Raw genomic sequence first — 24,665 nt, forward strand, 5'->3', positions numbered from 1 at the left:
GTGTATGTATGTGTGTATGAATGTGTATGTATATATGTGTGTATATATATGTATGTGTATATATGTATGTGTGTGTGTATGTATATATGTGTATATATATATATATATATATATATATATATATATATATGTGTATGTATATGTGTATATGTATATATATGGATATGGAATGTAGTATATATTTATTTTTGTAATTATATATTTATATGGATAATCATGAAGTGTATATATGGTATATATTTTTATAGGTGTATTAATGTAGTTTGGATTTCGGGGTAGTTAAAAAGGGGTGGGAAATTAAAAAAAGTATTGTACTTCTTCCCACTCCTTTTTCGAACAATGTGCGGTGTATTGTAATGTATTAGCTCTTTATGTTATTTTATTTATTCTTTTTTTTGTCACTTTTTTCATTTTCTTTCTTTTGTATGTACAAATAGTTACATACGTTTTTATACATGTTTGAAATAAATTCATTCATTCATTCATGTCAGACATGCTGCTGTCCTCCATGTGATTAGATCAATAAAGTTCTATCTAATCTAATCACACGGAGGACAGCAGCATGTCTGACATGGACGTCAACTTGTTCATTGAGTGTGAGAACATATTCTTGCTTCATTTCAACAGCATAGCCAAACAATACTATACATCACAAGAAAAAGCCCTCCCATGACTGCAGAGATGAGAGCTCGAACAAAGCAGAACCAACTCATGACCTCCTGGAGGTCATAAGTGCTGAAGAGGTGACCCAAAACTTCAGCGACTTTCCCTGTGCGAGCAGCTTTCTTCCTGAACGAGCTCTGAAGACAGGGGGCATGTCGATCCAACATGGCATAGAAGTGGTTCTTCAGTTTGATGTTTGTAATCCTGTGAAAATCTGCAAAAATATAAAATGACTTTTTAAGTCAGAGTATAGGGTATATGTGCCCTGTAGAAAATTAAAAGCAAGATAAACAGCAAAGAACCAGGCTACACTACGGAACCGTAATGACAAAACATTGACACGGTACTAAAAATGCTTGTCAAATTTGGGGAAAAACATGCAGATCCTTACACTACAAAAGCATATGTCACATTTTATGTAAATCTGAGTAAACCTGTCCAAGTTATCACTGACACAGCCAGACAAAGGTGTATTACAGAAAATCTTTTTTCACCTGTGACTCGATTTTAAGGGCAGGCCAGCGTTCCAGGATCTCTCCAACAGGCACGTCATCGTTAATTACTTCTTTGTGCCTCAGGGCAAAGGTAGTCTCCATTAACTTTCCAATCAGGGGAAGGTTTCTGTCAGTCTTCTTAGCTTCGTCTACAGTTTGAAGTCTAAGTCGCTCAAGGCTTACACCATCTTCACCTTTTCGGAAATTAGGCAAGAAATTAACTTCTGCCCTCTTTGGTCTTTTGATGTTAGTGTGGGGAGCTCGTTTGTCTGGGTTGTTTTTATAGGTGTTAAAAATTTCTTTATCCCAGAATTTACAGCTACCTCATGAAATCCTGCACGATTCAACTTAGTGCAGTAGTTCCCCATCTTAAACTTCAAACTATTTTTCCAACCATACCATCCTGTCCGAGATCCTGGCTCTTTCAGACAAGGATGCTTTGTGATAAGTGCCTCTGCTACCACTGAAACTTCCTTATCATTGGGATATGCTTGGAAACTATGCATTTTGGCTGTAAGGGTCTCAAGGATATCATGCCTTTGGCCCTTAGATAACTTTAGAGGTTTCCCTGTTCTCTCATACTTGGCCTTCACCAAGTAGGAGTTCTACCTCATAAGAAAAAGTGGGCACTGGAAAAACATCAGGCCATCTCTCAGCTCTATCTGGAGTCATGGCATGGGGCAATATTATTGTGTCATCTGATGCTACTGAACTGGTATCAATCTCAGACCTTATAACTTTTAGTACAGCTTTCTGTGGAAGCTCCTCAATGTCTACAAGGGAGTATAACTGCCCATCAAAGTCTGGATCTTGGTATGATAAGCTGAAGTCAAAGTCCAGCAGAAACTTTTCCTTTATCATGGTTTTTAACTCATTCACAGATTCTGGATGTGAAGACAGTCATCTTCCTGACAATGTCTGTGGAGGTACGGACATGAAGTAGTAAGCTGTGAGCTGCCATTTCCTATTATTAAAAGAGAAAGAATGGATTGAGGAAAATTTGGTTTGGTGACGCAGCACATTTTCACAATTTTGAAAGCAAAACATGATAGGTTTGGATTAAGTATTATCAATCTTAAATCTTAAATGTAAAAAAAATGCCTGTTTGGAAAAAAAACAACAATTAGTCTTTCTAGGTTTGTCATGGTGGGCACTGAGCAGTGTTGCTGATTGCACACTGACTGTGAGGTTACACCAGTGTTCATTTTCTTCACACTGCTACATGACCAAGTTCCCACTTCTAAAAACATTTTAATCCTGCAAGTCTCTGATCAAAATAAATATTTTTTGTGTCAACGTTAAATGCCCATCAATATTGTACGCTGTGAGACTTACTGTGTCATTTAGTTCTGACGGCTGATGCACAGAGAAGCTGTCTGAGGATGTCAGCTCAAACAATCTTAAATCATCACTGAACCAGCATTCGTAGTTTCTGCAAAGAAAGGAAACAGAGTTATTCACAAGCAGTATCTGCTCAATCCTGCTGAATTTTGGAAGTCCTCCAATCTGGCCTGCAGAAACAAACATTCAATTTGCATACTCCGTGCCATTTACGGAGACTTTTGATGTACTATATGTGTGTTTTGGCTATCTGTCTTTGTCTTTATGAAGTCTTTTGCCACTTGATGCAGTGTGGCAACTTGGACAGAAGTGACCCTTGAAGCTTGTGTGTGGGGTCTCAAAAATGATGCTGCACTGAACTGATACACCATCATGTGCTGATGCCTGGCAGCAAGAGTTTTTAAGACAGTCTTGAAATTGTGTGTGTCATGTACCACCCTTTTGAAAAAGTGATGTTTTCCCTCGAACCTCATGGTCTATAGGTGAACAAGAGGCCCAAAACACTTTGTGAGTTCTGGGTAGTGCTCAACATAATGATGCTTGGGGTGGAGCTTAAAGTCTGGAAAGATCGCTTGAAGACCCTGTCTGTGATCAGTTATTTTAGTCTGCATGTACTGGATGGATTCCTCTGTGAAAGATGGAGACAACGCCAGTTGCACAATGTCTTTGAGGTCCATCAATATGGCCCATGCTTCATCTCTTTCGGGGACTTTACTTCCTACCATCAGTGGTAATAACCTCAACAATGTGGAATTTTCATGGCCATTTCCACCAGTGCTTAGTTTGGCTGCAAAATTCTTTGGGATGACTTGTGATTTATCAAGCTTATCATAGTGCTGATATGGAAATGTCTGAATTTGCTTGTTTAGATATTCAAGAGTGAAATACTTAAGACGAATAATCTCACTGATGCACAATGCCAACTCAACTGGCACAATACCCTCAAATAGGTCATGAAGTATATCAGGTGGGAAACAAGTAATGGGATGAAAATGCTGCAATGCCTTTATGACAGCACATTCACCTGTAACACCAAAGTGAGTTGCAGTTTCTCCTTGCACAATATTCTGCACATGAAGATCATGGCAGGCCTTCATTCTCATGTTAAATTCTGCTTCAGAAACTTCACCGGGCTGTATCTGGTCTGCAGTACAGTAACAGAATCAGCAGAATAGTTAGCTCTAAAACCCTGCACAAAGCCTGCAAGACCATGGACAGCCAAATTATCAGCCGCCACACACAACACAGTACCCCTGATGCACTGACTAACAGTTTCAATGAAAATGCCATCCTGCTCAAGGGTCTGCAAGTCTTTCAACAAAGGTGAAAGAACACTCTAATAACCACACCTCTGCAGATCAGGTACTTTGCATAGGAGAGCTAGCTGAATGACATTTTTTTTTTCTTGGCTTGGCTTCACGAATGAAGATTCAGGGTCAGGTCTGTCCATGACAGCTGCAGACACACTGATGGCTAATGAGGCCTATCCGGGACAGGCAGGCTCCGCTGCAGCGGCTGCAGATGAATGACTGATCGGTGTTTGGAGCGGGGGGCACTTTGTTTTTCCTCCTGCTTCTCTTCTCTTCCAAGCTGGTTCTACATGTGCACTCAAAGGCTGCGACTGCCCCATGGGTGATACTGCGCCACCCAGTCAGCAGCAAGAGAGGACCAGGTGTGAATGTCAATGTGGCACATGGTCAGAGAGGCCTTGAGGAGGTCCTTGTACCTCTTCTGTTGGGCTCCTCTGTTGCATCGCCCAGTGGACAGTTTGCCATAAAGTGATATCTTGGGCAGGTGGTGGTCTTCCATCCTGGACACGTGCCCAGCCCAACACAGCCAAGCTTTGAGGAGCATGGCCTCGATACTAGAGATCTCTGCCTGCTGGAGGACCTCCAAATTCGTAACGAACTCACTCCAGTGGATGTTGAGGATGGAGTGGAGACAGCACTGATGGAAGCACTCGAGGAGTCATAGATGCCATCGATAGGTCACCCATGTCTCAGAGCCATACAGGAGTGTCGTCAGTACAGCTGCTCTGTACACTCATATCTTTGTCTCTTTTTTCAGGTCTTTGTTGGACCAGACTCTCTTGTCGAGCCTGTCAAAGGCACTGTTTGCTTTTGCCAACCTGTTGTCAATCTCTTTGTCAATTTTGGCATCTGATGTGATGGTGCACCCAAGATAGGTGACTTGATTGACAGCTTTCAGCTCAGTTTGGTTGATGCTGATGTGTGGTGGTTGGTACAGTTCGTTGGGTGCAGGCTGATGGAGAAAAATGGCATGTAAGCTGGACCTATACTCACTGGGTAAACTGGCAAGCAACCAGTATACTGCACACAGCTTGTGGATCCTTCTAGCTGTGCCTAAAGGATTAGCTAGTTCAATGTCATTCACATACAAAATCAGACAATGTCAGCTCTCCTGCTTCTGCCAATAACTGATTTTCTTTTAAATATGTTCCATCTTCATGAGACATGTACATTCCAGGTGGTGATGGTTTGGCTTCTTTCAGCTTGTCAAGAAGATCAGTATTTTTAAACATTGTTTGAAGCATCTGTAGTATTGGAACATACATGGCTGTGTGTCCAGTGGAATCTACATTATACAGCACTGGCATTACCAGAGGGTATTTGCTCCTAACAGATGTTTTCCTCCGCTTAGTAGTGAACACCTCTGCATCTTCTGAGGAAGCACTGACAAAAACATTACTTTCCATGATAGCTTCCACTAATTCATGAAGGAGGGCATCATTGATGGACTGACCATGCTTTTGAAAAAGTCTGACAACAGAGTCTCTCACACGAGGTTTGGACAATGAGAATATTTGTGCCAAGTTTTCAACAATGTCCTGCATAGCCATCTCTGATACATGAAGAACACTGTGCATTTTCAAGAAAATAAGCCAAATTGCTTTTCAACTGAGCTTGCAATTCATCAGTGTTATCTCTAGATTCAGGAGAATTACACTCAGGATCAACCAGCTCTGGAGCATTCTGAGAGGAACCACATTCATCAGATTCAACTTGACTCTGCAATGGGTGGCTGTCAGTTTCTGTCAAGATAATCTCATTCTTAAAATTAGACACATCACAGTCTGGATGATTCCTACTTTTGTGGGCAATGAAGGAGGAATACACATTAGTACAGTAGTGGCAATCTTTGAATGGACAATCCACCATCTCGTGTTGTTTTAAAATGTGTCCTTAAATGACTGAGAAGATTTTTATCATTGAACAGTTGCTTGAATCCACAGATGAATGACACACATTCCACCTGATTTTCGCAAGGCACAACTGTCTCAGAATGTATCCATGTTAAATGAATTTTCAGTGCATGTACTGACTGAAATATGTAGATACAGTCATCATAGAGACAAGGCAGTGGACTTACTGAGGAAAAATTGCTATGATGGAAATGATGGTGTCCAAGCAACCGTACCCTTTTATCAAAGGCAGCAGCACAAAGTTTGCACTTCTGAGCCATTGGAAAATTAAACAATATTCCCTCAAAATCTCATCCACAGGTCTATCATACAGCATGAAAAACCATGATTCATATTTTAGATTGATTTCAGCGTGTGCACTAAATATTCACATAGTGTGCACCAAAAATGTCTATGAAGCTTATTGTTCAACATTAAACATACCAGGTTGAAGACTGTATATCAGCCAGTTGCTTCACTTTCAGCCTTAAGACAAAGAAGTCAAGAAACGTTAGTTGGAGTGCAATGTATTCACTAAAGTATTATGTGTGAGAAGCATTTAACAATAATTAGTTAAACATTACATATACAGAAATATGCTGTTTCTGACCCCATAATACAAAACCCGGATCACCCTAAAGTTTATTTTTATGCTAAAAAGTTAACAGGTGAGGAGCAAGACTGAAACGTGACAGATTAAACATGTCCTGCCGAAGCCTCAGCTGCATTAACTTTACAAGCTTTGCTGAATTCTGAACAGGCAAAGTAATACAGACACTTAACCTCTGAGGCAGAACAAGTTCCTTACTGGTCAATAGGAAAAAAGAAAAAATATTTGCAACAGTCCTTATATCACTCAACAAGAAATATAAACATTAGGCTACTAGCACACACTCAGGCTTAGAAGGTAACTTCTGAAAAGGAATTTGTCTTTTGGACTTTTCAATGATGTTAACCCTTCAGCTCTGTGTGGAACCCAGGTTAATTAACGTCACAATGTGCAGACCTGAGACACTGGACACGGTTCTTTCCCACACTAATTGAGTCAGGAGCCTGAATATTTAGTTATCTTGACATGCCCAGACTTGCACGCTGATGATTCACGAAGATTGTTTTGCTGTTGATGTGTCCAATGTCTCCGATCTGGCCGAATTCCAGTTTGATGGCATCACGTGAAAACACGATACTGACTTCCACTTTTCAATCACTTCAAGAGACAGATGCAGGCTATATACTGTATAAACTAACGCTTGCTCAGATCACATTTACTTTTCAAATGCGTAAAATACCTGCTGACGCACTTAATGCATTCGATGCATAAAATAAAATAAAAAGACAACGTTAAAATGTGCACTAACTCACCAGAGTAGTGCGCTCAAAGAGAGGATTAATGTAATGGTGGTCAGTACAGTAATGACAGTAGAGAAAGTTAGCTGAGCAGGTTGAGAAAATTGCTGCATTCCACAGCACTTTTCGCCTCAATATTCACTAACGTTAGCAGTCCAATGATGAAAAAATATCTCTGTTACTGCTTCAACTTCTTCACAAGCTGCAAACTTATCTCTGCACCTCTCGTCCACAGCGAGCAGCCGCCGACAAAGCAGACTTTCCAGAGGCTGAAAGTTAGCCGAGCAGGTTGAGAAAATTGCTGAATGCCAAAGCACGTTTTGCCTCCCATATACTCACTAGCAGTCCCATGGTGTATTTTCCAGAGGGGGAAAAAATCACTAACTGCTTCAACATCGAAATATCAAAGTTATTCACAAGCTGCAAACTTTTCTCTGCGTTTCCCATCAACAGCGAGCAACCAACATGGCGGACTTCTCTCACTGGCTGGTGAAGAAGCATGTATGCACGTACGTGATGTCACAAATTATTGCTATTTGAGTAAGATCATAAAAATGAATCAAAGTGGTTGAGTACTGTGTACTTTAAAACAAAAATCCATTCAAATAACTTAGAACATTAGTGGTGAAATAGCTTTTTAAAAAATTTCAGTTAATACAGCCCATTTTCTTCAACAGACTTTTACTGTTCAGTCTTACAGTGTATTATAAATGTCCTGCTCAATCAAATGACATAATTTCTTTGTTATTTCATCAAGGGTTTTTTGCCATGAAAATGGCCACTATCCAAAGTCAAGTGCACCTCGAATGCACCTCGAATCCGCCTCTTCGAATGCACCTCGAATCCGCCTGTAATCTGTAATCATTAATAGGGTAGTCACACTAGAGGCGGAATGAGCCAGAATGCCGTCGGAATGAAAATTCTTCGTATATTCCGGGATATTTGAAGTGCATTCTAAAAATTCTGACTGCATTCTGAATGCATTCCAAATATTCGGGCCCATTCTTGTGGCCGGCCCGAATGTTTTGCTCATGCTCAAAACATTCGAGGTGCATTCGAAGAGGAGAAATATTGAACAGCATTCAAAGTGTATTCTAACTGCATTCTGACTGCATTCTAAATATTCTTACGGCATTCGAAACATTCTGATCACATTCGAGGGAAAAATCAAAATGGCAAGCCACTTCAAATCCTGCCAGAATGTCCCGAATGTGCCGGAATGCACCTCGAGTGCATCTCGATTGCTGCCAGAATCTATTTCGATATTAAAATAGTTCAGCTGGAATGCACTTTGAATGCCATCTGAATATTTCGATTGCTGCTCGAATACATCTCGAATGCAGTCGGAACATCCCGATTGGCCCTCGAATGAGTGCGGATGTGATTCAGAACACCACCGAATCGCATTAAAACGCGGCTAGCTGCCGCTGGAACTTCAGTCTGCATTGAGGAGTCGCCTGCTCAACATCAGCCTTTTGTCTATTGTTTTAAAAAGTTTAAAAAGTTTCCCAAGTTTCTCACGTCATGCCACCAAGGAAAAAGGGAGCCAAGGTCAAGAACTCCACCACTGGCCACAGCCATGGTCGGGTCTGAGACCTTCTGGGTTTTCTCCTCCTAATGTTTCTTCTCCTAGCCTCCTCCACATCTCTTTCAAGCAGGTCTTGCTGGAGGACAGCAATCTGGAGCAAAGCAACATGGTCCAGGGGGTCCATACTCTATGGTGTCTGGGCTGAGACTGATGAAAATGCTAGATTCAGCAGCGTTTTATACCCTATCGGGGACCGTTCTTGGTACACTCGGGACATTCGTGTTACATCCTAAGCACATTCGAAGTACATTCTAAGTATTCAAGCTGCATTTTCTTTGAATTCTTAGACGTTCAAAACATATCTGGCGGCTATTCTGGGAGCATTCTGACTGCATTTGAAGTGAATTCATACAGCATTCGAGGCACCTTCCAACCCGACTTCAGGTGGTATTCGGGCACCAATCGAACCGCACTCGTATGGCATTCGAAGTGTATTATTAATGTTCTTACTGCATTCAAACAGCATTCTAGGTATTCCTACTGTGTTCCAACTACATTTGAACTGCATTCGAAAGCTAATACACCTGGAATGTGCAAGAATCATTCGAGGCAGGTTCGAAGTGCATTCTAAGTATTCGAACGGCATTCTTACAAAGCTGTAAGAATGTCGGTCAGTTTGAAATTCCCGCGCAAATGTAGCACGAATTTTGAAAAAAAAATTCATTCCAGCTGGTTCTGCTTGATTCTTGCCAATTCCGAATAAGTGTGACACAGGTTTTTGGCTTGTCCTGACTGTTTTATGACCTGAAATTGCGCAATGCTTTCCCAAGCTTGAGACTTGAGTCACTCATAAAAGGACCAATGATACACTAGAGGAGTTAATTTTATATCCCACTCGTAATCAAATAGGACTGTCGGGGAAAGATTATATCTGCTCAGGCTGGACTGAATAAATACATTTGCGCTCCGGAGGTCACACATTGAGAGAACAAATCTCACAAGAATTGGAAATAAGAGCAATAGGTAAGTCCATTCAACATTTTTCTTCTTTGAAACTGCATTGCTAAGTTTGACTTTTTTTTTCCTTTTACAAAAATTAAGTTACTGCAAAAGCCCTATTATAAAAGGGGATTACATCATGATGTTATAAATTTCAGGCAATAAATATGATATATTTACCTGTTTATGTGACTTTTTATGCATGGTAGCCTGGTGTACTTGTGATTGCAATGGTCAATTTATGAGCAAAGCAGTAGTTTTGTTTTGTTTGTTTCTTTTTTAATTTTTTCCATAAAATCCTTTCTGAAAAGAATCCATAGATTCATTGACTTACTGTATCACTGAACAGATAACAGTGTGATAAAGGAAGGGTTTGACTTTCTCCTACCAGTTAAAGAAGAGAGCTAAAGAATAAAAATAAAAAATAAATAAAAAAACACTGAAGTTAATTTTTTTGTATATTTGGCACCGTTCCAAGGTTATGCAAGGTGTTACAAACCCTACTTCCAGAAAAATTGGGATATTTTCCAAAATGCGATAAAAACAAAACTTTGTAATTTTTTAATTCACATGAACCTTTATTTAACTGAGAAAAGTACAATGGAAATATTTTCAAGAGTTTTACTGACCAACTTAATTGGATTTTGTAAATATAAACAATGAATATGATGCCTGCAACACACTCAAAAGAAAAAAAGTTGGGACAAAGACAAAATAAGACTGAAAAGTTTATAGGATATTCAAGTAACACCATTTTGGAAGATTCCACAATAAGCAGGTTAACTGGTAACAGATGAAGGGATCATGACTGGGTATACACCAAATAACATGCACCAAAGGCTCAGTTTTTGCAAGAAAGGATAGGTTGTGGCTCATGCAAATGTAGCACCCCTCTACTCTACTAGGAAAAATATAAGTACATTTAAGAAAGGTGCTATCTAACTAATATCAGGCAGTTCGTTTAGTTTAGGCCAGTTCTAGGTACGGCATTACAGGAGGAGTGAATTGACAAAAGGTAACCATTTAAAAGGTAGAAAAAACAGTATAATATTTATTAAATGATACAGATTAAATTTGACCCTTTCTCTTAATAGAGAATAAACAGGGGTCTATTTTGGGGCCGTTGCTGTTTAGTATTTACATTAACGACCTCCCACTTGTATGTGACCGAGTTAATATTGTAATGTATGCAGATGATACTGTATTGTATGTGCATGGTAATAATGCATCTGAGGTTGCAACTATACTTTCAAATGAAATGAAAAGGGTTGTAGAATGGCTGCATAGTTCCTGTCTTGTCTTAAACACTGATAAAACGGTATCCATGTTCTTTACAAGCAAAACCAAAATCAGAAACTATCCTGAAATCACAATCAACGGGCAAGCCATAAAGAATGTAACTGAGTTTAAATACCTAGGCATCACTCTTGACCCGACTCTTAGTTTTAAATCTCATGTAAAAAAACTCAGTAACACACTGAAGTTCAGTCTATCAAATTTCAGATACATACGCAAATCTCTTACTACTGATGCATCTAGCTTATACTTAAATGCAATGATTATGTCTCATTTTCTATACTGCATCACAAGTTGGTCACAAGCCTGCAAAACGGTATTAAGACCCCTCAGCTCAATTTACAAAAGTGCCATAAAGATCCATGCCAGGAGAAAACGTTCTTACCACCACTGTCTTGTGCTTCGTAAATATAACATATTGAGCCTTGAAAATCTAATTAGGCATGCAAATCTCTGCCTGCTTTTTAAAATTATACGTAATGATGCACCACCACCTTTGAAACAATTTATTTTTTTGTGCTCAGAGTTATCAACACGTACCACTAGATCAGTGTCGAGGGGGGAATGTAGTGTCCCACTACGAAAGACTACATTTGGTAAATCATCTTTTTCTTTTGTAGCCACAAATCAGTGGAATAACCTCCCAACAGAATTAATATCCTGTACAAATTTTAAGTCTTTTTCACATTTGACAAAGAAATGGATATTATTAACTCAATTATGTACACATGGATAAAAAAGGATAGTTAGGGCATTTTATTGAATGGTACGTGTGTGTGTGTGTGTGTGTGTGTGTGTGGTGGGGGGTGGGGGTATACAGATCTTGCACTTTTTAGTGTGTTTGTGGGTGTGTGGGGATTGTGAGGGATGGGAGAGTCCTGTGTGTGGGGGGGGGGGGAATTTTCTTATTCTTATTTTATCTTATTATGCTTGTGTATGACCATTAGGTGTGGGAGGGTATAACCTACTGAAATGTGAAGTGGTGGTTTGGAGAGCATGTCTTGCGCTCTCTCTCTCTCGAGGTTGGAGAGGTAAAACTTATACTCTATGTAAAGAGGGGGTAGTGGGATGGGATAATCCATATTTGCACTGGCTTGCACATTCCTTTGTACATTTCGCTCAACTTATGGTGTGTGTGTGATTGTGAAAAATGATGCTGCTATGTATGCTTTATGAGGCTATCCACTTCTACTGGTCTAAATCACTACAAATTGCTCTAATGATAGATTTGGTGACATTTCCTGTACATTTTATTTATCTTTTTTATTACATCCACCTGCCAAGGGACTACAGGCGGAAACTAGCATGTACTGCTATAACCTGGTACAGACATCTGTCCTTACCACAAGGATAATGTTTAATTTGTACACTCATCTCATCTCATTATCTCTAGCCGCTTTATCCTGTTCTACAGGGTCGCAGGCAAGCTGGAGCCTATCCCAGCTGACTACGGGCGAAAGGCGGGGTACACCCTGGACAAGTCGCCAGGTCATCACAGGGCTGACACATAGACACAGACAACCATTCACACTCACATTCACACCTACGGTCAATTTGGAGTCACCAGTTAACCTAACCTGCATGTCTTTGGACTGTGGGGGAAACCGGAGCACCCGGAGGAAACCCACGCGGACACGGGGAGAACATGCAAACTCTGCACAGAAAGGCCCTCGCCGGCCACGGGGCTCGAACCCGGACCTTCTTGCTGTGAGGCGACAGCGCTAACCACTACACCACCGTGCCGCCTAATTTGTACACTGTCCCTTTTAAAAATAAAATAAACTTTAAAAATAGTAACAAAGATTCAAATAATAAATACCCCAAAAAAATAAATAAAAGAGAGCTCTTCAAATTCAAAGTATCAAATCAAACAAAATGTCCAAAAGAGAAGAAAAGTGTGGGTGTAAAATATCAGTGCGTATGTGTTTAGCATAGTGCTGATCTTCCAGATGGTCCAGAGGAGGTTCCAGGATCCAGGGACTGACTCGCCATCCAATTTCAGTTCACATCAAAAACCAATCGCAGAGATCCAGAAGGAAATTAAACAAGGGAAAGATGAATGTTCGGGCAGTATAAAGAGTGAAGTAATTTGAGAGTGTAAGTGATCTGGGAAGTAAATGTTGAAAGATAATTTAAGGTTCAAGAGAGATCAAGTTATCCACTATTAAAGCTATCGAAGGAATCAAGCATCAAGAGCGGGAAAAATAATACAATGCCCGTTCTAGGCAACAAGAACAACCTTGCCAAAATAAAAGCCCTGCTTCCTGTTAACAGCAAACAATATTCATAAACTTCTAAGTAGTTCTATTAATCTATTTATCCATAGATATTAGGGTTGCCACCTGTGTCTGACAAAAATCCTGGACATTTCGACCATCCAATCGACCTTTTTGCTTGTAAGCAAGGGCGCCCTTCGCACATCTAACCCAAGACAAAAATCGCCCTTCTACGCTGAAATTGTATTGCTCTAATTAGTAAAAATGACGCTTTTGCTAGTTATTTGTTTAGTTAATTGCTTTACATAATATAGCAGGTCTTCATTATTTTGGTTTATTTCCAACAGTTTTTGGTTGTGGATATTGGGGGCAGTAGTGGGCACAGGTAAAAGGGGAATACATAATTAAGTTCTGTTTGTTTGCTTATGTGGAATAAAAATAATCTAATTTTTCATTGTATCTAAGAATACCTGAATGTAACAATGTAAGGTGTAGTGTCAAACAGCTTACCTGATTGCTTAGAGTGTGGTGTGTGCTTTGCTTGTGCTTGCCTGTGCCTCTGCTGCTTGCTGCTCTTGGCTAAACAAATACATAGGAGGACATGTAACTGATATAACTGGGCACATACAGTACATACAGGAGTATGTACTACACTACACTATTTCATTTAATTCACCAAAACCTTACCTAATCTTCCATTTATATTTGGTGTTTTTCTTTGCTGCTGCTATGAGTCCTGGCTGATTTTCAATGAATGTCTTGAACTCAGTACAGGACAACTGAAAGTTTAGCCTGACTTGAAGCTCAGCCTGACTTGAAGCTCAGCCTTCACCATTGCAACAGAGAGTCTGTTTCTTTTATCAGTCCAAGCATCCTCCATTGCCCCTTTTCCACCAAAGTAGTTCCAGGGCTGGTTCGGGGCCAGTGCTTAGTTTGGAACCGGGTTTTCTGTTTCCACTGACAAAGAACTGGCTCTGGGGCCAGAAAAAACGGTTCCAGGCTAGCACCAACTCTCTGCTGGGCCAGAGGAAAGAACCGCTTACGTCAGCGGGGGGGCGGAGTTGTTAAGACCAACAACAATAACAAGACCGCGAAAGATCGCCATTTTTAAGCGGCGAGAAGCAGCAGCTGTACAAACGCGAAGTCATCCATTATTATTATTAATGCTGTTGTTGTTGCTGCTGCTGCTTCTTCTTCCGTGTTGTTTTTGCTTCGATATTCGCACCAAGGTTTATGTAAACGTAGTGCCGTAACTGACGTATACAGCGACGTAATGACGTGGCTCCACTTAGCACGGCGAGCTATGGAAAAGCAAACTGGTTCTCAGCTGGCTAACAAGTTGAAATACACATTTTGCCCATCATGTACAAAAAACCGGGACATTCAGTGTCCCGGATTTTTATTTTTTTTCTGGGACAGACCATGAAAATCCGGGACAATCAGGAAAAACCAGAACAGGTGGCAACACTAATATATATATATATATATATATATATATATATATATATATATATATATATATACGTATATTTATCATATTTATTCAATATATTTAGGTTTAGTAACCCAAATCTTTAGGTGGGTTACACAAATAAAGATTGAAGTAAATTAACAAATCACAGATTTTTTTTTTTTTGGGGGGGGGGTTGATTTGCATTCTGAAAAATATCCCAACTTTTCTGGAAATGGGGTTTGTAGAAAAATAGTTCACCACTTCATGATTAGGTTATTTTTACTGATGTCTACCTTTCTGTTTATGCAGGTTTGGATATGTGGTTGCCTTTGCTGTTGTTTGCTTCAGTAGTCACTCAGGGTGCTACATCTAGAGTTCGAGAATGGGCTCATCATGGATCCTCCATGTTTGCTGATCTCTCCCCTCATGAAATGATAGCTGTGAGAACCTATCTCCATTCCTGCAGTGAGCTGGGCCTTACTTCAACACAAAGCAAGTCCCTCAAAAAGAACAGCATCCTTCTTATAGAGCTACATGTTCCTCGAAAGCATGAGGCCCTCCGGGCACTGGATAGGGGACAAGCAAAACCACTACGTCAGGCTCGTGTGGTGGTACAATTTGCCAACCAGGCTCAGCCTAATATAACTGAATACATTGTTGGTCCTTTGCCTTTCCCAAATTCTCATCGGGTCAAGACCTTCAAAGGTGGCCGACCCATCAACTTTGAGTCCCGACCAATCACATCTGTAGAATATGAGCATGTAAATGCCATCTTAAACAAAGTCGCAAAGAAAGTGAACAAAATTCTGTTTGAGAGCACAGGGTTTACATTTGGAAACTACACCGATCGATGCCTAACCTTCACAGACATAGCTCCACGCGGACTGGAATCAGGAGAGAGACGAACATGGATCATGCTACAGAAATTTGTAGAGGGGTACTTCCTTCATCCTGTGGGTTTTGAGATTCTTATCAACCACAAAGACTTGGATCCAGAGAAATGGACTGTGGAAAAAGTATGGTACAATGAACAATACTTTGACAGTGTAGAGGAGCTGGTGGAGAAGTATGAGATGGGAATGATCTCTAAAATCAAGCTGCCTGAGCATGATGAAAATGATCTGTTTTCCACCTACATTCCTCGAGGTCATAGCAATACAAACACAAATATCTATGGGCCAAAGCTCGTGGAGCCTCAAGGCACCAGATACCGGGTAGATCAAAACTTTGTGGAGTATGCTGGATGGTCTTTTGCTTACCGTGTCCGCTCATCCGCTAGTCTTCAGATCTTTGACTTGCGCTTCAATGGTGAGAGAGTTGCCTATGAGGTCAGCGTGCAAGAAGCCATTGCCTTATACGCTGGAGACACACCAGCTGCAATGCAAACAAAATTCATTGATTCTGGCTGGGCCATGGGAACCTCTGATTTTGAGCTTGCACCAGGTATTGACTGTCCTGAAATTGCCACTTTTGTGGACTTGTACCATTTTTATGATACAGACAAACCTGTGAGGTATAAGAATGCACTATGTATTTTTGAGATGACAACAGGCCTGCCTCTTCGGAGGCACTTCAATAATGACTTCCAAGGAGGCTACAATTTCTTTGGGGGTCTTGAAAACCATGTTCTCGTGTTAAGAACCACATCCACTGTTTACAACTACGACTACATCTGGGACTTTCTGTTCTATCAGAATGGAGTAATGGAGTCTCGAGTTAGTGCCACAGGCTACATTCATGCTACATACTTCACAGAAAATGGCTTGAATTACGGAACCAAGGTTTACAACTATGTTCTTGGAAATATACACACACATCTTGTTCATTACAAAGTGGATCTGGATATTGCAGGTGAGCTGAAGTAGATGCAAAGATGCAACCTCAGATTTGGTAATACATTTAAAATTATTGTCTGAGTTTATCACTAATTCACACAGAACAGAAATGTTGTATTGAAAAGGGTGTAAATACATAGAGCTAGTTTTCCTGACATAACCTACTCCTACACTTTAGGAATTAGGACAAATTAAAATAATTATGGAGGAAACGAAACCTTAGCCTAAATCTTGTGATGTTGCAAAGAAAAATTAGTTGTTCTCTTTCTCTTGGTTAGGACGTGACAACAGCTTTGAGTCCATAGATCTGCAATATGTCAACTTCACCAACCCCTGGAGTTCCCAACACACAATCAAACAATCCATCCTCTCCAGGACACAACATGAAACCGAACGCAGTGCTGCCTTCCGCTTTGGGAAAAAGTTTCCTCGCTATTTACACTTCTACAACCCAAACCAGAAGAACAAGTGGGGGCATCAGAGGGGTTATCGTATTCAGTTTAACTCCCATGCCCACAGTGTATTGCCCCAGGGCTGGAAAGAGGAGAATGGTATTCCATGGTCAAGGTATCATTACTACACAAATGTCACTCAATGATCTATCTGCATGCAAGATGAACAAATTCCCAACCTGAAAATAAAGTGATGTATACAGATGCAGAACAATTACACTAGCACACATCTGGTGCAGTCATGATGACCTGAATGTATATAATTGAGTAATGAAAAAGAAGCTTCCATCTTTTTCAAGGAAAATTATACTAGCATACCAGGATGCACTTATCGCAGGGATGTGATTTTTCCGCGAATTCGCGGAATTCCGCTTTTTTCACCTCAAAATTTGAAAAAAAATTTTTTTCCGATTTTTCACTCAAATATCCGCATTCATATCCTATTCGTTCCGACTTTCAGTAATTCCGTCATTGAGATGAAACGAGGTATGTGATTGGCCCATCGCTCTGTAACAACCAATGAACGCGCTTGTTAGATAGCTGTACGTAAGCTCGCTTCAAACAGAGTTGAAAGATGGCAGCCTCCGTGATCGAGCGTAAAGATACAAATCGAGTTAAAGAAATCGGCAGAATAGTGAAAAACAAGTTCCGCTGGGAATGGTTGGAGAAAGAGGTTGCTACAGACGTTGGACATAAGACTGTGAGACATTTGTTCAGGTCGGGGCGGATCGTCTCTTGCTCAGGGGCAGAGAGAGATGGCGTGCTTGCTGGAGGCCCCTCAGCATGTTATCTGTGAGTGTGTGTCGTTTGGTCACGAACAAACTCAGCTTTTTATGTGTGCGTTTTGTCCGACGTGGCAGAGCCGAGTGTGTTTGACAGGACATGGTTGTCTGGGTCGAGCTAGTGGGCTTTGTGTGTGTGTTTAGGGAGGCGAGAGGTTGGCTGACGGTCACCCGGAATGAGTTCACGTACCGGCGCGCTGAGAGGAGAGGAGAGGAAAGAGAGGAGGAGATGCTGTTCGTCATTTAGTCCGCAGAAATATTTCCACTTTGGGTGTAAAATGACTGGAACATTTGCTCAGAGAACAGACCCGACACCAGAGTTAGCTCCTGAGTTAGCACGGCTTGCTAGTAGCAGTGAAGTTCTGTTACTTTACACTCAGGCTTGTTGCTACTTAGCCATGTAGCTAGCAAGAGCTTTAACGCACCGCTTAAACACAAGTCTGTCAAGGCCATTTATTTATAATTTAATCCTATTTTGGAGCATGTATAGCTTCTTCTGGCTACATAGAAAGTCAAAATATGTGTTGCAGCTGCCTGCTCTGGCTAACAGGCTAAGTGAAAGTGAGCGCTGCGCAGCTGGAAATGCCCCCTGTCCTGTTGCTCCACCGCGCTGATGAAGAGGAAATCTGTTGCACTGAAGACCAAACCGCTCCATAAGGCATATAGAGTGCACTAGAGAGACGACAGGGGCCCCCTGTGTAGGGCACTTGTATAAGAAGGAGGAAGTGATTTGGGATTGAGCCTTCAGTGTGTGTATATGGAGGCTACTATATAAAGTTAGTTTCATTTTAGAGAAGTGTCAACATCATCTTGACCAGTGTTATCAGCCAGGTTGTTAAATTTTATTTATTTATTTATTTATTTATTTATTTTTAAATTGTTTTTTAAAAAAGTATGATAATTATGAATGAATGAAATGAACTTAATTAAATTTACAACCAATGTAGATACATTACATTATTTACACATTGCTGTGATATCTAAGGCATAATTAACAAAATTTACAGCAATAAAAAAAAATTAAGGGTGGCACGGTGGTGTAGCAGTCAGCACTGTCGCCTCACAGCAAGAAGGTCCGGATTCGAGCCCCGTGGCCGGCGAGGGCCTTTCTGTGTGGAGTTTGCATGTTCTCCCCGTGTCTGCGTGGGTTTCCTCCGGGTGCTCCGGTTTCCCCCACAGTCCAAAGACATGCAGGTTAGGTTAACTGGTGACTCTAAATTGACCGTAGGTGTGAGTGTGAATGGTTGTCTGTGTCAGCCCTGTGATGACCTGGTGACTTGTCCAGGGTGTACCCCGCATGTCTGTGTCAGCCCTGTGATGACCTGGCGACTTGTCCAGGGTGTACCCCGCCTTTCAGAAATATGAATAGAAATATTAGAGATATTGGCTTCTTCACAGACTTCTGATTGGATTGAATGGATTCAGCAAACACATTTTTTGTGAATGTTGTTTAGTGAAAAAGTGATTTTTATTCTTGCATATGAAAATCCTCAAGTGAGTGAACACTGTACAGTTCTGTATATGAGTCAATTTCACAGAAAACTTTTTTTTTTTGTCCGGACGTGTTTTGTTTACATTTTGAGATTTCTAAAACCTTTTTATCGTCTCATATGATAAAACATTATCAGTTCTACCTTGCATTTCAAAATTTGACTACTTTGGTTCATTGACTACTTTGTCCCCCCACCAGGGCGCTGCCCTGGACCAGCTGGGGGCCTGTGGCCCCCAGACCCCCGGCTAAAATTTTCAGATAATTTCACCAGCCCCAAATCACATCCCTGTTATTGATAAGTGTCAGATGTCCGATGCATGCTTACAAGTAATTGTTGGACAGTGAATTATCTAAAAATGATTGAAGACTATGGCTCATCTTTGATTTTTCTGATATTATAGATATCCTTTGGCTGTAACTAGACATAAGGACAGTGAGCTCACTAGCAGTTGCCTCTATACCCAGAATGACCCATGGCAACCTGTCGTTTCATTTGAGGACTATATCCGCAACAATGAAACCATTGTGAATAAGGTATTGCATTGTCCTCACTGTAATAACCATACATTTTTATGCTCAGAAAAGTATGCTGAGAAGGACGTGTCATATCACTTGTATGTTCTCTTTTGCAGGATTTGGTTGCCTGGGTTACTGTGGGTTTCTTACACATTCCTCATTCTGAAGACATTCCCAACACAGCAACTCCAGGAAACTCTGTAGGCTTCTTCCTTCGACCGTTCAACTTTTTCAACGAGGACCCCTCGCTATCCTCCCTCAACACAATCATTGTGCGACCAGATAAAGAGGGTAAACCAAAAGTGCAGAGATGGACTCCAGAGACTGTAGGTCACTGTGTCTCAGACAAGCCTTTCCTCTACAATGGTACATATCATGGAGTCTAGAATGGTGGTGTATGAAAGATTCTAGAAGTGTTATTCATAAAGCTTAAGCTAAATTACATGAGGGACTGTACACCATTTTCCAACATGCATGCAAATATCCAACACGCTTAAATATACAAACTTCTAAACTATATACGTAAATATATGGATACAGGTTTGACAAAATCTTAATCTCACGAACTATAAATGTGTGTACTGCAAACATGTTTTTGTTTTGAGAATTGCTTATATTAAACTATATACAGATGATTCTTGTCTCCATTTCTGGTGTCTTTTTTATTATCGAAGACATAAAAATAAAACTGCTGGGACATCAGCATGTAAATCAGTTTTTTTTAAGTGGCTATTTTGTTCATTTTGGATGTTCTGCCAAGGCAGAGATCTTTAGAGGTATCTTATTAAACTGACAAAAGGGTGCGTCTCCATGGTTTGGATTTATCTACCAAGAACATCCAGGAAGAAGGATGTTCCATCCGCCAGCTTATGCATCTCAGCAATCCTGAGTAGCTGGAGTTCAGTCAATAAAAAGGTTTCTTAGGCAAATGATCCTGATCCCTCCTAGTAAACACACTTGCACTACAGAACTCACCTGCAGGGTCACCCAGGGTAACTTGTAAGTGGAAAAGAAGAAAGAGAGGCTTCTTATTTCACAAGAACAACACAAAACAATTCAGTACAATAAAAACACAAACTACCTCGCTGGTGTTTTTTTTTGTACCACCCTGTATAAACTGCAAGTCCCAGGAGATCAGCAGTTTCTAAAATCTCAAACCAGCCCATCTGGCACCAACAACCATGCCACAGTCAAAGTCACTGAGATCAGATTTCTTCTCCATTGTGATGTTTGACTCGCTGAAGTTCTTGAGTTGGATCACCCCCCATGATTGTGCGGGTGAACAGGCGTTCCTTTGTTTTAGATTAGCATATAAAAAACTGTTTTTAAAGTTATTGTTCTCTAAAACATTATTCCAGAGTTGATGGGTGATGTCAGAAAAACATTTTCCCCTTGCTGAGCTGCCATGATTTACAAGGGGCCTGTCTTAACTGAACTACCGTATGTGTTTCAGATTGTAGGAGCAAAACCATTCAGAGCTCTAAACCAGACAAGGACTTTTAATTCAACATGGAACCGAATAGGCAACCAGTAGCTTGTGGATGGCTGATATAATGTGCTCTGACTTTCTTTTCCGAGTAAGGATGCAAGCTGCTACATTTTGAACAAATGAAGGCTTCCTAAAAAGAACAACTGAGCAGCCAGCCATGGTAGAAAATGGCAGTAAAGGAAAGTACCAACCATATTATGGAGAGCTGACATTCCTAAACTTTGCTATAACAAGGACCCATGCATCACTATGTCAGACTTCACAAAACATTTGATACATACAGTATCTCTCTCTCTCTCTCTCTCTCTCTCTCTCTCTCCACACACAAATACACACACATACAATTGGAGCTGTAGAAACTCAACCCAGTTTGCACAATTTCTTGTAACTTTAGTTTGCAAAATGTCCTGTTGACTGCTTAACTGTGTCCATTTAATGTAGTTTTGGAGTAAGAGCTTATTGAAGGTGGCTTTTACATCTGCTATTGGAGTTGCCTACTCCTTTCCTGTTTTACCTGCCAGAGCAAAACTTCTCTGTGCCCATCTTTTCAGATGGATTATTGAATGGAGAAAGATCAGTGCAAAAGATAATATCTTACTACATAGAAATATCTTGTATATAGAACAATTCAACCCATATTTCTCGGCATTAAGTCAAGTTTATTTGCGCTTTTAACAATAAACATTGTCGCAAAGCAGCTTTACAGAATTTAAACGACTTAAAATATGAGCTAATTTTATCCCTAATCTATCCACAACGAGCAAGCCTGTGGCAACGGTGGCAAGAAAAAACTCCCTCAGACGAACCTTGAGAGGAACCAGACTCAAAAGGGAACCAATCCCCATCTGGGCAACAACAGACAACATGACTATAACATTAACAGTCCTAACATAAAGTCAGCTTCGTTGATGCTATAAGCCCCCCACCGACGGAAACCCTAGTGCAAAACCGTTCATGACAACCATAGTCTCAAAGTCAGCAAGTCAACTGCAGTCCTAAGGTCAGCAAGTCAACTACAGTCCTAATGGTCTTTGTTATATACAACCCCGATTCCAAAAAAGTTGGGACAAAGTACAAATTGTAAATAAAAACGGAATGCAATCATTTACAAATCTCAAAAACTGATATTGTATTCACAATAGAACATAGACAACATATCAAATGTCGAAAGTGAGACATTTTGAAATTTCATGCCAAATATTGGCTCATTTGAAATTTCATGACAGCAACACATCTCAAAAAAGTTGGGACAGGGGCAATAAGAGGCTGGAAAAGTTAAAAGGTACAAAAAAGGAACAGCTGGAGGACCAAATTGCAACTCATTAGGTCAATTGGCAATAGGCCATTAACATGACTGGGTATAAAAAGAGCATCTTGGAGTGGCAGCGGCTCTCAGAAGTAAAGATGGGAAGAGGATCACCAATCCCCCTAATTCTGCACTGACAAATAGTGGAGCAATATCAGAAAGGAGTTTGACAGTGTAAAATTGCAAAGAGTTTGAACATATCATCATCTACAGTGCATAATATCATCAAAAGATTCAGAGAATCTGGAAGAATCTCTGTGCATAAGGGTCAAGGCCAGAAAACCATACTGGGTACCAGCGATCTTCGGCCCTTAGATGGCACTGCATCACATACAGGCATGCTTCTGTATTGGAAATCACAAAATGGGCTCAGGAATATTTCCAGAGAACATTATCTGTGAACACAATTCACCGTGCCATCCGCTGTTGCCAGCTAAAACTCTATAGTTCAAAGAAGAAGCCGTATCTAAACATGATCCAGAAGCGCAGATGTCTTCTCTGGGCCAAGGCTCATTTAAAATGGACTGTGGCGAAGTGGAAAACTATTCTGTGGTCAGCCGAATCAAAATTTGAAGTTCTTTATGGAAATCAGGGACACCATGTCATTCGGGCTAAAGAGGGGAAGGACGACCCAAGTTGTTATCAGTGCTCAGTTCAGAAGCCTGCATCTCTGATGGTATGGGGTTGCATTAGTGAGTGTGGCATGGGCAGCTTACACATCTGGAAAGACACCATCAATGCTGAAAGGTATATCCAGGTTCTAGAGCAACATATGCTCCCATCCAGACGACATCTCTTTCAGGGAAGACCTTGCATTTTCCAACATGACAATGCCAAACCACATACTGCATCAATTACAGCATCATGGCTGTGTAGAAGAAGGGTCCAGGTACTGAACTGGCCAGCCTGCAGTCCAGATCTTTCACCCATACACTGTAAAAAATGTCCGTAGAATTAACAGTGAATTTATGTAAAATCATGACATAAAAAAACTGTAAATACAAAAACAATGAAGCAATGTGTAATTTACATCAATATACTGTAAAACTCCTAACCAAATACCAGTGTTAATTTAACAGTAAGAATATGTTGAATTGATCATTTTTTTGTAGAATTTACAAATTGTTGTAGTTTAAACAGAGACAAACTGTAATACTAAAACAGAATGTGATCGTTAAAATTACATCATTGCCCTGTTAAAAAAATAAAAAATGTCAGTAGAGGCTCTCCGGCACATTCCGTAAAACTCTAAATCAAATAAAATATCTGTCTAGTAGATCATTGCTTGTAACCATCATTTTGGAGCCACAAAAAACAATAATCGAGAACACTCGCAATTCATTCCTAGATGCTTTTTTATTGTACAATGAATATCTGTAAAATTAACAGTTATGTATTGATTATTGTACATTGAATACCTGTAAAATTTACATTTAGTTATCATTAATTGTACATGGAATCCCAGTGAAATGTACAAGTTATTCTGTAATGTTGTTTACATTTCACTGTATTTTTAACAGGATTATTCTGGCAACCACAGCTGCCAGTATTTTTCCGTAAAAACAACGGATTTTTTTTACAGTGTAGAAAACATTTGGCGCATCATAAAACGGAAGATACGACAAAAAAGACCTAAGACAGTTGAGCAACTAAAATCCTACATTACAGTAGACAAGAATGGGTTAACATTCCTATCCCTAAACTTGAGCAACTTGTCTCCTCAGTCCCCAGACGTTTACAGACTGTTGTAAAGAGAAAAGGGGATGTCTCACAGTGGTAAACATGGCCTTGTCCCAACTTTGAGATGTGTTGTTGTCATGAAATTTAAAATCACCTAATTTTTCTCTTTAAATGATACATTTTCTCAGTTTAAACATTTGATATGTCATCTATGTTCTATTCTGAATAAAATATGGAATTTTGAAACTTCCACATCATTGCATTCCGTTTTTATTTACAATTTGTACTTTGTCCCAATTTTTTTGGAATCGGGGTTGTATTTGTCAGATAATAATCTCATCATTTTAGATAATTTTTTCCTTCCTCAGGATATATTCCCCTGCCAGGGCCGTAACTACCATTGAGGACACCGAGGTCATGTCCTCGGCATTTTTTTCCCACGGTATTTTTTTTTTTCACTCAATGTGAAATTAATATATGATGAAAATCGTTCTGACTTTGATCGGTGGAAAATTCTAAATTCAGCTTGCATCCCCCTGTTCTCATTTGTTTGTCTAAAAATAAAGTCCACATA

At 40.2% G+C, this 24,665-nt stretch overlaps 1 protein-coding gene across 1 annotated transcript; it reads left to right on the plus strand.

Annotated features, from left to right (window-relative positions):
• Positions 1 to 9,448: 9,448 nt before the first annotated feature.
• aoc1 (amine oxidase copper containing 1) lies at positions 9,449 to 20,251 on the plus strand. Its single transcript, XM_060920707.1, has 5 exons — positions 9,449 to 9,598; positions 14,849 to 16,390; positions 16,653 to 16,941; positions 19,502 to 19,634; positions 19,733 to 20,251. Exons 2-5 carry the CDS (start codon positions 14,857 to 14,859, stop codon positions 20,000 to 20,002), a joined length of 2,226 nt encoding a protein of 741 aa, XP_060776690.1. The 5' UTR covers positions 9,449 to 9,598; positions 14,849 to 14,856; the 3' UTR covers positions 20,003 to 20,251.
• The last annotated feature ends 4,414 nt before the right edge of the window (positions 20,252 to 24,665 follow it).

This window comes from Neoarius graeffei, chromosome 5 (assembly GCF_027579695.1).
Source record: "Neoarius graeffei isolate fNeoGra1 chromosome 5, fNeoGra1.pri, whole genome shotgun sequence".
Lineage (NCBI taxonomy): Eukaryota > Metazoa > Chordata > Actinopteri > Siluriformes > Ariidae > Neoarius > Neoarius graeffei.